The sequence below is a fragment of the Gobius niger genome (genome assembly GCF_951799975.1).
Source record: "Gobius niger genome assembly, chromosome: 14".
Classification (NCBI taxonomy): domain Eukaryota; kingdom Metazoa; phylum Chordata; class Actinopteri; order Gobiiformes; family Gobiidae; genus Gobius; species Gobius niger.
This window is the reverse complement of record NC_136865.1, coordinates 28,575,024-28,590,860: the sequence shown is the minus strand read 5'-3', so window position 1 is coordinate 28,590,860 and position 15,837 is coordinate 28,575,024. Positions and strand designations below refer to the sequence as shown.

Below are 15,837 nucleotides of genomic sequence, written 5' to 3'. Positions count from 1 at the left end.
AATTTTTCTCACTTTTTTGTCAATTTTTTGTCAATTTTTGTCATTTTTTTGTTCATTTTTTGTACATTTTTTCGTAATTTTTTCGTCCATTTTTTCTCACTTTTCTCACATTTCCATCATTGTTTTCGTCTCAGTTTTGTTGCTATTTTCACGCCTTTTTTCCAGAAGCTTTTACATTGGGGTAAAGCTGGAGAAAATGTGCTCGGTTCAGGCGGGAGTTAAGGGGTTAAATATCCAGTTTATTTACATTTAACTACCTCTGCAAAGTCTGAGCATCACCAATAATTCTCTCACTTTTTGAATCACCAAATCACACATCTTTATGTTAATATTGACCACATATTTTAAATTAGTTTTGGTCTTTTTATGAAAATGTAGTTTAGTCGACTAAATTGAAGACGAATTTAGTCGCTTTGGATTAAAGCAGAACTAACTAACTCATGCCCCTAGAGGCCATAAGCGCCACTGCAGGTGTCATAGCTTGTGTTTTACTCATTGTCCGTGAGAGTAAATACTTCACTGACAGAAAAGACAAAGGGACAGAGGGATATTGTTCATACAATTACACAATGGAGATCATTTTTTTCACCGATACTTGGCTGTAAATACTGCTTAACCCCTTAACTCCCACCTGAACCCAGCACATTTTCTCCAGCTTTACCCCAATCCAAAAGCTTCTGGAAAAAAGGTGTGAAAATAGCAACAAAACTGAGACAAAAACAAGGATGAAAATGTGAAAAAAATGAGAAAGATTTGACAAAAAAATTAGAAAAATTTGACGAAAAAGTGACAAAAAATGGACAAAAAAAATCAAAAAAAGTGATGAAAAAAATCTGACGTGAGGAAAAAGATCAATTTAGTTTTGTAGGTCTTAGCTTTCAAATGAGGTGTTACACTGGCCTACAGGATTTGGGTAAATCTGAACTGGAGAAAATGCTCTCGGTTCAGGCGGGAGTTAAGAGGCTAAGCAGCGCTAGCCCACAGTTAGCTTCTTTGTGATTCTAGTGTGTATTGGGGCTCCTACCCGGTCGCAGCAAAAGTTGCAATTGACTGAATAACTTCAAATCAAATCATACCACCGAAGTAGTGACTTCCTTCTGCCTAACTATTAACCGACAAAGCCCTTAAAGTGTGTATATATATTCTTGTAATGTTAAAGTACCTGCAGAACAAATCAATGAGAAGAGCTGTGCTTTTATTTTGGCGTGCTGGATCCAAACAGGAAGTCAGTTCTTGGGCCATGTTGTAATGATTAAGTTTGGCCAGAAAACCGCAATTGACTCTGTGCATGAGTCACCAGGGGGAGAAGACCCCCCAGTCATCCCATTAACACTTGTGTATTAACCCCTCAGGGGGTAATACAAAGGATTTATTAAGGTAAACAAGTTACTTAGTTCTGCTTCAATGTTTATAATATTTAATCGTGGTCCTTCATGTTTGTTCTCCACATGAACAAACTTGGGCTTTTCATTTGACAAACTTGGGCTTTTCATTTAACCACAAACTAAACAAACTCCTCTCCTGTAAATAAAACCCAGTGCTACATTCTTCACTTGTACAAGGTTGACTTTATTTGAAGTGCAAAGAGCTGGTCATTGAGGACATTACAGTAGATAAACTGCTCCAGTGTTTCACAGTGTGGACGTTCACTCCTTGGTGGACGCTCACTCCTTGGTGGACATGTGGTGGATCAGGTCACACACGCGGTTGCTGTAGCCGAACTCGTTATCGTACCTGAGGACAAACACAGGTTAGAAACAAACACGGCTGAAGAATCATCTGCAGGAGTGACTTTTACCATGTGACGAGTTTGACGAAGTGGTCGTTCAGGGCGATTCCGGCGCCGGCGTCGAAGATGGAGGAGCGAGAGTCGCCGTTGAAGTCTGTGGACACGACCTGAACAAAGACGTGAACGTTTAGAGAAAATGAAGCCGGAGTTTGTGGAGAAACGACTAGAGTAAAACTGCTGTACTTTGCAAAGACAAGCACAGGCTGATTGTCCGTTTGTCACTCAATGTGTGAAGTACAGATACTCAAACTTCACCTCAAGCACAGCAGTTACTGACCAACTCATTTTAGCATTTGTTTTTTAATTACAAAACTAGACACTAATAGACCTTGTGTGATTTTGGTAGCTCTGATGAACTGAAATAAACTAATCATAAACTTGTGAAACATTACGATCTGGACAATTCATATATTATTGCGTTTCCTGTTTTTAGTCAGAGGGGGTGTGGTGTTGTGTAGCAAACAGCTGTAAACTCGACACTTCTCTCGCTCTCTGGAGCGTTTGACAAAGCAGAGCGGCTTCCCATGGAAATATTGAAACTGTTGAGATTTTAACATTTCTCTGAGTTTTTAAATGGTCAAAATTGGTCCGAGGATGACTGAGAAACATCCTGTTAAAGTCTTCAGAGAACCAGGCTGTTTAAATGCATGAGATCGAGAACACGCGTGTTTCAAAACGTGTCAATGCTGTGGTTTAAAACTGACTTGAAACATTTAGGATTTTGCCTCTTCCCATAACGTTAGTGCCTCCAGAGGAGAGAGGAGTTAATCATAAGGAGAGCGTTTCATAAAACACGCCATCTCCGTTTCTAGAAAAGAAAAGTGATTTTGATCAAAACTTGCCTCCATTTAGCTTAGATTTCTCAGGAACCGAGGCACGTAGAATTATATTTTCAAATTTCACCTACGGAGAGCTTAGAGTCTCCCCTTTCAAACGAGCCATATCATGTGTCCATAGCTATAAATATCATGAAAAATGGTCTGGATTGTTTGCGCAGCTAAACCCCAAAAAGTGGAGTTAAAGTACCATAGTCTACAAAAATACATTTACAAGATGAATGTGCTTCTTACTCCACAACAGTACAGAGAAATAGAATCAGAAACTATCAAAAGGGAAAAGCAGGAGGTTGCAGAAGCTAGATCGTAATCCTTTAATCCAGTACCTCCAAGTGCAAATAAATGTGTAATATCTACACAAACGTAACCCAAGACTGGCTCAACTGAACAGAAACACCTAAAAAATCTATACTGCTCAAAAATATGAAGGGAACTCAAGACATTTGGATAAAAAAGTAATTTTAAAAAATCCATATCGTACAGCCCCAATAAATTCAGAATTTAAGAGAAATAAACTGAATATTGCTTCAGATTTTCTGCTCAATAGTTCAGGATTTGCGGAAATCTATGGAAAATGTTTAACAGCTGCACTAGATTCTTTGTAGAACCATCAATATTTCAGCTTTTTACAACCACCATCGACACAGGAGAAACCCAGAGAATGAGGAAGTGAAAATGTAAACCAGAGGACAGCAGGTAAACTCTTAAGCTAAATTAAAAGTCAAACCGGTCGTGTGCACTCGTTTGCTGACCTGGTCTTCTGTGTATCCCAGAATTCCCTTCATGGGGCCTTCAGTGGCGGCGGCTTTGACCACCTTCTTGATGTCATCGTACTTCGCCTGAAAGACAAATCAGTGTTAAAAACGTAAAACATGATCAAGTGTAAACTCTGACTCACCGGTTTCTCCAGGCGCACGGTGAGGTCGACCACAGACACGTTGGGGGTGGGGACGCGGAAGGCCATGCCGGTCAGTTTACTGAAACAAAAAATCGGACAATCCTTCAACGTCTCTCCAGAACATCTGTCATGTGTTTTATCTGAGGATCTTCTGTACCCGTTGAGTTCGGGGATGACTTTGCCGACAGCTTTGGCGGCTCCGGTCGACGCGGGGATGATGTTCTGAGACGCTCCACGTCCGTCCCTCCACATTTTACCTGAGGGACCGTCCACTGTCTTCTGTGTGGCGGTGACGGCGTGGACCGTGCTCTGAAACCAGGGACGACAGCAAATGTTAAGGGATCACTGTGCTTCATTTTTCCAGACTGAGGCTACATCCACACAAAGACAAACTTCTCGTACATCTGCCAGGTGCTACCAGAGAACATAGCAGACCAAGCTTTCTGAATTATAAACAAAACTCTGCTGGGAAATGTGAAACTTCAATAGGATTTACGATCTACAGAAGAGAAAGGCACGTGACCTAGAACCACTTGTTTAGATCCGTCTTGCTCTTCACCGTCAGTCCAAAAACACAGACTGAATCGAGGCCAACCCTGTTTTTTTCCTCCGCGACTCCTGTGGCTCACGTGGGGCAGAGGATTGTGCAGTGTAGGGAATTATACGGGGCGTAGATCATGGAAAACATACATGCGACGTCATTGTTTTAGGAAAGGTTTGTACACATGTAACACTAGAGTCACGTAAACGGCATTTTGAGCTCTTTCCGCTCTGGGACTTGGTTTGAAAAATGTTTTACAGATCCCGAAAATGCCGATTTCGTTTGGATGATACGAGATAAGATTTTTGCGTTTAGTCCTGAGCTTGTCTGTGTACGAGGGGGCTTAAAGCAGCACTAAGTAACTCGGAACCCTAGAGGCCATAAGCGCAACTGCAGGTGTCGTAGCAAGTTGCGATTTATTAACTTAATTGTCTGAGAGTAAATACTACGCTGACAGAAAAGGCGAAGTGAGAGAGGGGTATTGTTCATCCAATTACACAATGGAGATCATTTTCACTAAATACTGTTTAAGTGGTGCTAGCCCACAGTTAGCTTTGCCCGTTAGCTTCTTCATGATTCCATTAGTGTGTATTGGTGGCTCTGGTCCGGTGGAGGTCAAGTTGCACCAGGGGGAGATGAAAGACCCATCATCCCACTAACACTTGTATTACCCCCAGAGGGACTACGGAAAGGATTTATTAAGGTTAATAAGTTACTTAGTTCTGCTTTAAATGTTTTCCGCAGACCGTGGGTGAACTTGTGCTGGTGTTCATGTTTCTGCCGCGTGGAGAACCCAACGCTGTACAGATTCAATATATTCTCTCAAAAACACAGACAGTGTGTAACTCAGTGGAATAAATAAAGTTTGTTGAAGGATGTGGCCTAAATGCTGAACTACATGAGTGGAGGAGGCTGCGAAGGGGAAGCTTTCGGGCTCTTGCAACACACCACGCGTCACTCGACCTTTTCTCTAAGCAACGCCCTCCAACCACAGACACTGCCAGGAGATTTGGGCAAGATGACAGCCATGTTTGGACAAATAGTGTTGTTGTGCCAGGTGGGAGACAGTGTTAATTTTGACAACATATTTTATTTTAGTTTTAGACTTTTGACGAGATTTAGTAAAAAAAATGCTTTTCAATTTTAGTCTAGTTTTAGTCGACTAAAATTGTAAGTTAATTTAGTCGACTAAATTTAAGACTAATTTTGTGGACTTTGCATTGATAATATTCATTATGATCATATTTAAAAGGGGCTGGAAGCAAGTTCGCCATTTTATACTCACTACTGCCACCTCAGGCCATATGTGTAACTGCACCTTCTATATTAAGCTCGTGCATGACGGCAATTCGGGCCGAAGTGACACATTTTTGAGTGACCGTACAGGATTTTAGAGGCAGTTGTGGTGAACATCTGAGCTCATTCTACACATTAGGACATGGCTGGAACATGTAGGGGGAGGAAAATACTTAGTTTTAACATTTTTAAACTCCTTATAGTCCCTTTAATGTTGTTCCTCTGCTTCATGGAGCTGCTCCAACATGAACAAAGCTCAGAGCTGATCCTTTGGCAGTGACTTTACATGATCTGAGGCTCTTTCAGACGGTCATTAGAAGTTTGGATGATTTTAGTCTCTCCCTTTCATTTTATTTAGTCCAATTTTAGTCGCCAAAAATATCACTTTGACTAAAATTAAGACTAAATATTTCAGTCGACGAAATTAACACTGGTGGGAGATGGGAACAGCATCTACAAATTGAGACTATGTGCGAGAATCATCTGTGTGAGAATGCAACCTGTAATGTTGCCAGGCTCCTTGGAAAATTATCTCAATAGCATTGACATTTTGAAGGCCCTCACCATGAGTCCCTCCACGATGCCGAAGTTGTCATTGATGACTTTGGCGAGAGGAGCCAGGCAGTTGGTCGTACAAGAGGCGTTACTGCAGAGAAGGAACACATTTCCACAATTTAAATGCAAGAACTTTTAAAAGAAACCCTGAAGCTCACAAAGTTAATCCAATTTAATGTGCAAAGTTTCTAAAATGGCTGCAGACCTGACGACCTTCATGGAGTTGTCGTATTTCTCGTGGTTCACTCCCATCACAAACATGGGGGCGTCGGCGCTGGGGGCGGAGATCACCACACGTTTGGCGCCGCCCTTCAGGTGAGCCTAGGAAACAAAACCCTCTTTAGTTTACATGCATGTTCTTCGGATCAAGCCCCGCCCCTCCGCACTCACGCCGGCCTTCTCGATGGTGGTGAAGACTCCGGTGGACTCCACGACGTAGTCCACGCCGGCGTCGCCCCATTTGATGTTGGTCGGGTCCCTCCTGCAGAAAAGGGGGAAACCGTGGATGAGTCGCAGCCTCGGCTTTGACGTTTCATGGTAAAGGTTTGTCGTACTCGTGGAAGACGGTGATGGACATGCTCCCGATGATGAGCTTGCCGCCGTCGGCCTTCACCTCCCCGTGTTTCCAGACGCCGTGGGTGGAGTCGTATTTGAACATGTAGACCTGAAGAAGAAGGCGGCAAAGTCATTGGAGGTTTGGATGATTCGGTTTTAGTCCAATGTCAGTCAAAGTTTTTGCAGACTAAATATAACTACATATTTACGTCACCATCAATATCATAAATTAAGTGGGACCTGCAATCTGGCCATGAACACAAGATGGCGCCGCCCACTGTGAGTTCTTGAATAAGGTGAACAGGTTTATTCGAGGAGAGGCTCAGCAGGTGAAGAGAAATTTAGAGACAATCGGTTTGAAACTTTTGCTGAAGATTGACATAAATGAGGGAAAACATTTGCTGCAAGTTTTGTTGTTAACCCCTTAACTCCCACCTGAACCGAGCACTTTTTCTCCAGTTTGGCTTTACCCCCAGTCCAAAAGCTTCTGGAAATAAGCTGTGAAAATTGCAACAAAACTGAGACAAAAACAATGATGGAAATGTGACAAAAAAAGTTAGAAAACATTGACAAAAATGTCACAAGAAATTGACAAATGTGATAAAAATTTGACAAAAAATGATTAAAAAATGACACACAAAAAAAGACAAAAATGTGATAAATTGACGAAAAAAAAGGAAAATAAGAAAAGAAAAATTTGACAAAAACATTACAAAAATGTGACCAAAAAAATGACAAAAATGCGATAAAAATTTGACAAAAAAGGTGACAAAAAATGAAAAAAAAAAATCTGACGACGTGAGGAAAAAAGATCCTCGGTTCAGGCGGGAGTTAAGAGGTTAAAGCAGAACTATGTCACTCATGCCCCTAGAGGCCATATGTGCCACTGCAGGTGTCGTAGCATGTTAAGTTTTTTAGTTTTTTTTATTAAGTCATTAATTGTCCGTGAGAGTAAATACTTCGCTGACAGAAAAGACAAAGGGACAGAGGAATATTGTACATCCAATTACACAATGGAGATCATTTTTTTTAACTCAAACTTGGCTGTAAATACTGTTTAAGTGATGCTAACCCACAGTCAACTTCTTTTTCGTGATTCCATTAGTGTGTATTGGGGCCTTTGACCCGGTGGCAGTCAAGTTGCTATTGTGGTTTTCTGGCCAGAGACACCAGGGGGAGATGAAAGACCCTCCACTCATCCATTAACACTTGTATCACCCCCAGAGGGACGACGGAGAGGATTTATTAAGGTAAAGTTACTTAGTTCTGCTAAAAAAGGGGCCCAAAAAATGCCCAAACTTTTCTGTATTTTTTAAATCTGAGTGGATGGTTTTATTTTGTGACATCAGTTAAAGGGATTTTGGATCATTTACCGGTGGTTTTAAAATAAGCTGTTATATAGCGGAAAAATCTGTAAAAATGTAAATTGCGCCTTGTTTTTTTAAATTAAAAACTCAATCAGGCTATGAATTAGATTTTAACAATTTCCAGCCTTGAACTGAATAATATTTTTTTAAGTCTGTAGGAGCCGTTTACATGGATATTGTAGAACATGACCCTTGAAATGACAAATTCCCAAACTTTGAATCAGCGCAATAATCCAAAACATGTTGTAGGGAAGATTAGGCATCGTTTGTTTCCAGGTGACAGTTTATCAAGAGATCAAATATGAGTTAAAAGTAAAATCTGTTCTTATTTCTATCATCCTGACGTGATACCGGTTTGAAAATCACACTGACCTCATGGGATATTTGCCATTTGTTTAACAGCACTTTACAGACTATACACTTTGGCCTTTGTGTTGAGCCTCACACTAAAATAATGTCCATCAGTTCCTCACCATGTAGTCCAGGTCGATGAAGGGGTCGTTGATGGCCACCACCTCGACCTTTCCCCCTGTGACAGCAGCCCGGGTCACCAGACGACCGATGCGGCCAAATCTGAGGGGAAACGAACACGACTTTCATTTAAAAGCTTGTAATAGACTGTTGGATTGTTTCCATAGGGTGACAGTGTGGCCCCGTGTCCAGCAGAGGGCAGCAAGTCTCCACAGAAGCCCAACAGCTCATCCTGGACCACAGAGGATCCATAAAAGGCCAGACTGGAGAACAATGGCAGCCGGCCCAAATATGGAGAAGTGAAGAGGGGATTAAAGGGGAGAGCAGAGGAGGAAGACAGGAGGAAGACTGGAGGAGGAGGACTCAAACTGATCAACTTTGCAAACTGAGGATTCTGAACAAAGTATAACTCATTGTTTTTATAGGTGTAGCCGATCAGAGCTTCAGTGTCCTTGAGCAAGACACTGAAGTCTCCAGAATAAGCACACAAAGCCTGGTTGACCTTCAGAGCACCTTAAAGGACATGACATTTGTAACAATCCATCACAACTAAGGGGCCTCGCACAAAGACTGAGGGAAAGTTGCTCTGTGAAAAGCCATTTACGGGGTTAATTTTCAAATTCTTTATCCAAACATTTTGTCTAAAAGTTTAAAAATGTAAATCCAAGAGTGGCTCAAGTTCTCTGCTCCTAGTTTGTCACAATACACATTTTCCCAACAATTTCAAACCACTATTTACTAATCACAGGCAATGTCTGATGAGGCTACATATCTATACTTTCTAAATGTAATATTTCTTTGGGAGCAGTTGCAGCACTTTGATAACCTTCATTTTGCTGTGGTAATGCACTTTAGTCTTAACACTTCAAAAAGTGGCATTTGGTTCATAACAGAGAACTTCGTCTGAAAAGTTTGACATTACCAAGTACTGTGATACTATTGTATTGTATCTAGTGATGATACTCCATTGAGTTAATGATGGCCTTTGTAATTAATCAGTCGAGTAATCATGCAAGTATAATTTAGGGATTGTATTTATTTAGCAGTTTTATTTTGCAGAATTATCTTTAAGTTTAAAAGTCTGTTGATTGTATGTTGACAATTGTAACAGTAGGATAAAACTTAACTCAAATACATATAGGTAGGGCTGAAACGACTAATCGATTACTAATCGATTATTGAAATAGGCGACAACTATTTTAGTAATCGATTAATCGTTTTCTGGTTCACACAGACTAAAATGGAGCAAAAATGACATAAAAATTCAGTATTTTTGATGAAATCCTACTTTGTTTTTATAGTTAGGGTCTGTGTATATTTTGTTCATTGTAAATTTCATGAATAAAGCCTCCAACAAACATTTCCCTTTAGTTTACTCCATCAACACATCTTCAAGCAGCGCCACTTAAGCCATTTGTGATAAAAAAAATAGAATACAATTTTCCTACATCGTTCACAGCCAAGCGATTACTTGATTTATCGTAAAAATAATCGATAGATTAATCGATTACAAAATAATCATTAGTTGCAGCCCTACATATAGGTCTATATTTGTGTACTGAAACTGATATAGAATACTCAGAAAGGATTGTACTTTATTTGATGTAAATGTAAAAGTAATGTATAACTGTAGCATCATGAATTGCAAATGTAATGCACATGAACAAGGGGTCGGCACTTATAAGCTTTTGCTTCAGTCGACTTCCTTTGAGCTTCCATTCACTATGATGGTGAAACTCTGGAGAAAGAGAAAATGTTAATTGCTCAAATAAACTACACAAACAATTAAAAAAAGTTTGTCTCGGCTTAACTGTAAACTTTGACAGCAACATCATTTTTGGGTTTACGTTGTGTCAATTTCAATTCTTAATCACACTAAACCTTTCGGAATTAATTGACAAGCCAATCACCGGAAGATTTGTTTTGTCAGTAACCTTTACTCACTATAGCCGCCTGCACAGCAAAGCCTATGACTTAGTATGGACGACTTGTAAACTGTAATAAAGCTAAACAAGGTGGATCTATTCTGCCTGCAATGCCACGTTTAGAATGTTTCTTCTTTTAAATACACATTTCCATCAGCATGGGCTTTCCTTTCATTAAAACGTCATTTCAAATATTAGCCAAAGTTTAGGTTTGATTAGAAAACACTCCAGTGGCCACAGAACAAGCCCTGGATTTTCTATTTGCTGCATCTGTCCAGAGAAACTCAAGTATTCCCCAAAACACAAGTCATTTCTTCCAGGCGCTGTAAGTAACCGGGTAAAGATCGACTGACCTCTGCTCTAACAGTTCACTTAAAGGTCTCGATGCTAAAGGAACCTCCTGTATCATCTGCCTCGGACCACATTTAGCCTCCTGCAGCAGACCGCGCTCCCAGAGCCAACTGGACCGCGGCCCAGATCCCGGACTCCGGCTGCAGCTGCGGCTCAAGTGAACGGACAGCGCCGCAGCCGTGAACCCGGGCGCCGGACAATCCCAGCGCGGCAAAGGTCAGGGGTAAAAATAGAGCCGGGAACAACAGGAATGTGACAGCTGATGGGGACAGACAAGAGAGGGGGCTCCGTCCGTGACACAACACCAGCGCACAATGTCGGGATAAGACTGAGGAAGATGGTCTTAACGCCGCTAAAAACATGGACAATAGGGTCTCCTCTGCAGCCAGGATTAACCAACTCGAGTCTCGTGTGTTTAACTTGCACCAATCAGCTGCTGCTTTGTGAGTTTCTCCAGGGAGACTTGGAGTGAAAAGGTTGCGAGCCAAGTTTCAAATAAAACCAAGTACCACCTTTAAAAATATATTTGACCTTATATTCGACCTTTTAAGTCCCGCCAGGCCAAGATCAAGCTCCAATCAGGACTAAACCCGCCCTAACCATTTCAAGTGGCTCACATTGACCAAATCATTTCTTAACCTGAGCCATTTGGTTACTTTTTTTACCTTTAGCTCCTGTCACAGCTTGGACTCGATTCTACCATTCTGGCTCTTAAAGGGATTCCTTTTCTGACATAGGGCCTTGTTTCCTAGTCATCCAGAGTTGTATATATTTATTTCATGCAGTCCTTATATGTGAAGAGTTAGCGGTGCTAGGCTAGTGCTAGGCTAGTGCATGTCTATGGTAACTAGTAGCCTGCATTAAAAACCTCTTCTAAAAATCATAGGGTCGCCCTCCAAACGCTCCCATATCGGGTTTGTTCAAAATTGTAGAGAGCTCCATGTTTGGTAATGACGGCCGCAGGTAAACAAACTACTGTAGATCCGGTAAACGAGCAGATCACTCTACAGCTACAACCAGGAAGTGCTCAAATATACGTTATTTTAAATGCAAAATGGTTATATTTCCAACATTAGACGCTTATATGGGTCGTCTGGTGTGTTAAGTGATTTGCCTCACTGTGCTCGGGTCAGACTGTCTTTATCGAGTCAATGATGGCCTTTGTTATTAATCACTGAAGTACAATTTATATGGGGGTTGTGTTCATTTTGTAGAGGTATATTTTTGATGCCATTTTCCAACATTTGAGCGGAGATGTGAGGCCTGTGTGATCATTTCAAACACTTCAAAGACCAAAGCAGTTTCATTTGGCAGAATGATCTTTAAATAAGTGCGTTGGCATAACTAAACAAGTTAATCACGCTAAACCTTTCGGAATCAATTGAAAAAGTCCCAGCCCTACAGACTAACAAGCCAAACGCTGGAACGCTGGCATAACTCTTATGTACCATATGGTGTATTTATTTATTTACGAATGTAAATGATGAATTCTTTATTTTTATTTTTTTGGTAGACTGTAAATGATGAAATTCTTTGACATTTTGTACGATCATAAACAATGTATATCAACATGTAAGCCCAGACTCATGCATCGGTTTCCTGCATGAGTCTAGCGGAAAATTAATGTGATGATTACTTGAATGAGAGATAAGGGGTAGGTTTACTACAAGTTCTTTGAACTTCTTCCTACTCCTTTTGAGCACAAAGTCTTGTTTTGTATTTTTTCTTTCTGTAAATGTTGGCAAACTTTTTCTGCTCAAATGAATAAATAAATGAAATGAAATGAAAGAAGATTTGCTTTGTCAGTAACTTTTACTCACTATAGTTCCCTGCACAGCAAAGCCTATGACTTAGTATGGACGACTTGTAAACTGTAATAAAACTAAACAAGGTGCACCTTGTTTAGTAATGGCGGCCGCAGGTAAACAAACTACTCTAGATCCGGTAAACGAGCAGATCACTCTACAGCTACAACCAGGAAGTGCTCAAATATAAGTTATTTTAAATGAAAAATGGTTATATTTCCAACATTAGACGCTTATATGGGTCGTCTGGTGTTATAAGTGATTTGCCTCAGGGTCAGACTGTCTTTAAAGCAGGCTAATAGTTACCATAGACATGCACTAGTCTGACAAATGTGGAGCTTCTGATCAAAGGTTCAGCTCCAACAGATAAAACGTCCGAGTTTCCATAAATGAGATTTTGAAGTGTTAAGACAGACGCCATGTGATTCCATCTAGGCATGTGGCAGCGTCCGTCTCCCAGAGGTAACGCTGAAGGTCAGGGGAAAGTTGGAAGCCGAACTCCTCCAGAAAAGGGCGCTGTCCAAATAAAACCAAACGCATCTGTGAAAGGAGCTTGTGTGTTGTTTAAATGTGGGCACCATTTCAAAATCTCTCCTGCAAAATTAGACCCATATCTTTCCCAACACTATTCAACACTTTCATAATTAAAATTCGTTTCTCCTCATATTAGAGGTCAATGAAGGTCAAACCGCAGCTCGTCTTACATGAGCCGCTCCAGGCGTAAATTACACGTCATCCTTGGGATTAAAACCAGAACTATACATTAACAGAACATTATTAGGCGGTGAACCCTGAGCCCACACAGTCAAGCCTCTCCTCAAGTGAGAGATAACAGGTGCTGCGGTCATGAGGCTCCGGCATAGCACTGGATTAAATACCACACGCCCCGAGAAGCTGCTTTTAAAGGTTAGACGGAGGCGACGAAACTCTGCATCACGATTCAAAAGGCAAAAACGCTCCAAATCAGCCAAGTTTAGTGATTGCGCAGCCCTAAAAAAAAGAAGAAAAGTATCCAACCTCTGGGCCCAAGTGACTCTGCATTAATGCCAGAGAAACTAAATGACAGGGAAGCTTTGTCTGAGAATTACTCATCTTCAAGCCAAAAAATGTCTGTCATTACTGAGCGATAAGTAGCCGTCGACCCAAATATCAGGCCGATATCTGGGTATTTTACAAAATCGGCCGATCTAACGCCAATAAAAGCCGACATCTCCAGAATTTATGCAGACTTCCTGTTATGTGATTTGGAGAGAGCAAAGTGAGGGCCTTAAATAAAGTCCCCCACAACTTCCCAGGCCTTAGGGGAGCAGAAACATCAAAACTGGTTAGCTTCAAGGTCGTTAAACTTTCACCAACTAAACCTTGGTCAATATGGACACGCTGTACGTCATTTTGAAGCTCAGAACGTGGATTCAATCGCTGAGTTAGTTTTTACCTCCACATTTTTTTCATCCCTGCGCAAAAAATGCCACGATAATCAACAGTATAGATACAGACGGCATCTCTGGAATCGCCCATATATGGTCATTTTTAAAAACAGGAGGAAAACAATTTTGAAAAAATTTAAAATTTCTCTAATTATTCAAAAACTACTGTAACAAATGCTGAAATATGAATATAGTCTCTACTAACTAATGATACAAAGACATGGGGAGGAGCAAAGTGGTTCAACAAACCATAAATACATGAATAACGGAGAATGCTAACTTGATGCTACATGTTAGCATCGGGCTAATGCTAATGGTTAGCTCGCGCTAGCTACAACTGCCGTTTTTTCACTTCTACTGAACAATCTGCTGTGAGAAAATATCCATATGGGCCCGATTTACACTTGACTTTATTTGTGTGTGATAAATAAGTTGATATTCCACCAGAAAATGGCAAAAAAGAGAAAAAATTGTGTTTCTCTAAAGATTCTATTTTCCCCCTCGGTGAAGCCACGCCCCCTTCTATGACGAGATGCCGTCTGTATCTGTGCTAAAGCTAACCGCATCAAGGCTGGGACAGAAACTATGATATAATCACCTAATGCAATACAACTGGCCACTGCGGGATTTTTGCAGGATTACAGACCACACATTTGGAAAAAACTATGAACAAAAAAATTATATATATATATATAGTGCATGGGGCAATAAAAATCAAGCCCTTACTTCTAATGTTGGCCTTTGTCCCACCTTTTCAAAAAGCTAGACTTGCATAAATGACGAATCATCCTCCAGTGTTTCCCAGCGGAGTCATTGTGCGAAATAGGTCCTTAAAGCAGCACTAAGCAATTCATGCCCCTAGAGGCCACAAATGCCACTGCAGGAGTCTTTTTCACTCAAACTTGGCTGTAAATACTGTTAAACTGGTGCTATCCCACAGTTAGCTTTGCCCGTTAGCCTGTTAGCTTCTTTTCGTGATTCCAGTAGTGTGTGTTGGTGACTCCGACCCGGTGGCAGTGAAGTTGCAATTGTGGTTTTCTGGCCAGAGACACCAGGAGGAGATGAAAGACCCTCCAATCATCCCATTAACACTTGTATCACCCCCAGAGGGTCTATGAAAAGGATTTATTACGGTTAACAAGTTACTTAGTTCTGCTTTAAATGTCACTGAAAAGCATGGCAGTCGTTTAAAGTCAGCATTGCTTCATCTTTTTATGCGGTAACACAAAAAGCATGGCCCATAGCACATTAAACTGCATGTTCCGATGGCATTTTCAGAATTTTGTTTGATCAATTCACCGAAAACCCAAATTCTCCTCCATCCCTCTGCTTACTTTAATGTTGCCAGTCTTATAGAAGCAGCAATTTATGTATTTGTTGCTTTAGAGGCAATAAAAAAGCTTAAATTTTGCATCAAATGTACAATATTGTGACCCAACTTTTCAGATTAGAAAAACAGTGACACATTTCTAATAGAAGAGAGACTCACCCATTGATTCCAATCTTCACCATTTTGCCTGATGAGACTTGTCACTGCAAAGAACAAAAACATCAGTTTACTCAACAGGAAACATGTGCATCAGAAGATCCCACAAAGTGACAAAACACCGCGAGGCTTCGGCACAAACTGCTGCTCATTAGTCTGATGAGCTGCACCTGTTGCTTCTGGACAAAGATCTTCTGCAAAGTGCAAAGTGTAAATGAGGAGATAGAGGTTGGAGAATTACCGTGTGGATCCGCTGGTTCTGTCCTGGAGGAGGAGAAAGTGAGAGCCGGGGCAGAGGGGAGCAGTGAGGCCGCGTTTTAAAGCCTCTGAGGCGGCCACGTCCCGCCCCCTCGCGCCGGTGTCACGAGGAGCAGAGACGAATCACGACGAGTGCAGGTAAAAACTAAAGTAAAACTGTGCACAGCTTTAACAATGTGGAGCTCGTAGTGTCTGAGCTCATTCGCTTTTTAATTAAGTTTATTTTAGTATTAATTTGGCGACTGCGCTGAAGGAGCCTCTCGTCTGCCCTCTGGTG

At 41.1% G+C, this 15,837-nt stretch overlaps 1 protein-coding gene across 1 annotated transcript; it reads right to left on the bottom strand.

Annotated features, from left to right (window-relative positions):
• Nucleotides 1-1,554: 1,554 nt before the first annotated feature.
• Nucleotides 1,555-15,600, bottom strand: LOC306974049 (glyceraldehyde-3-phosphate dehydrogenase-like). Its single transcript, XM_079571162.1, has 12 exons — nucleotides 15,544-15,600; nucleotides 15,306-15,349; nucleotides 8,311-8,410; nucleotides 6,470-6,579; nucleotides 6,306-6,396; nucleotides 6,121-6,236; nucleotides 5,925-6,006; nucleotides 3,681-3,832; nucleotides 3,524-3,602; nucleotides 3,378-3,464; nucleotides 1,799-1,896; nucleotides 1,555-1,734 (listed from the first exon to the last, which is right to left on the bottom strand). Exons 2-12 carry the CDS (start codon nucleotides 15,326-15,328, stop codon nucleotides 1,665-1,667), a joined length of 1,008 nt encoding a protein of 335 aa, XP_079427288.1. The 5' UTR covers nucleotides 15,329-15,349; nucleotides 15,544-15,600; the 3' UTR covers nucleotides 1,555-1,664.
• Nucleotides 15,601-15,837: the final 237 nt, after the last annotated feature.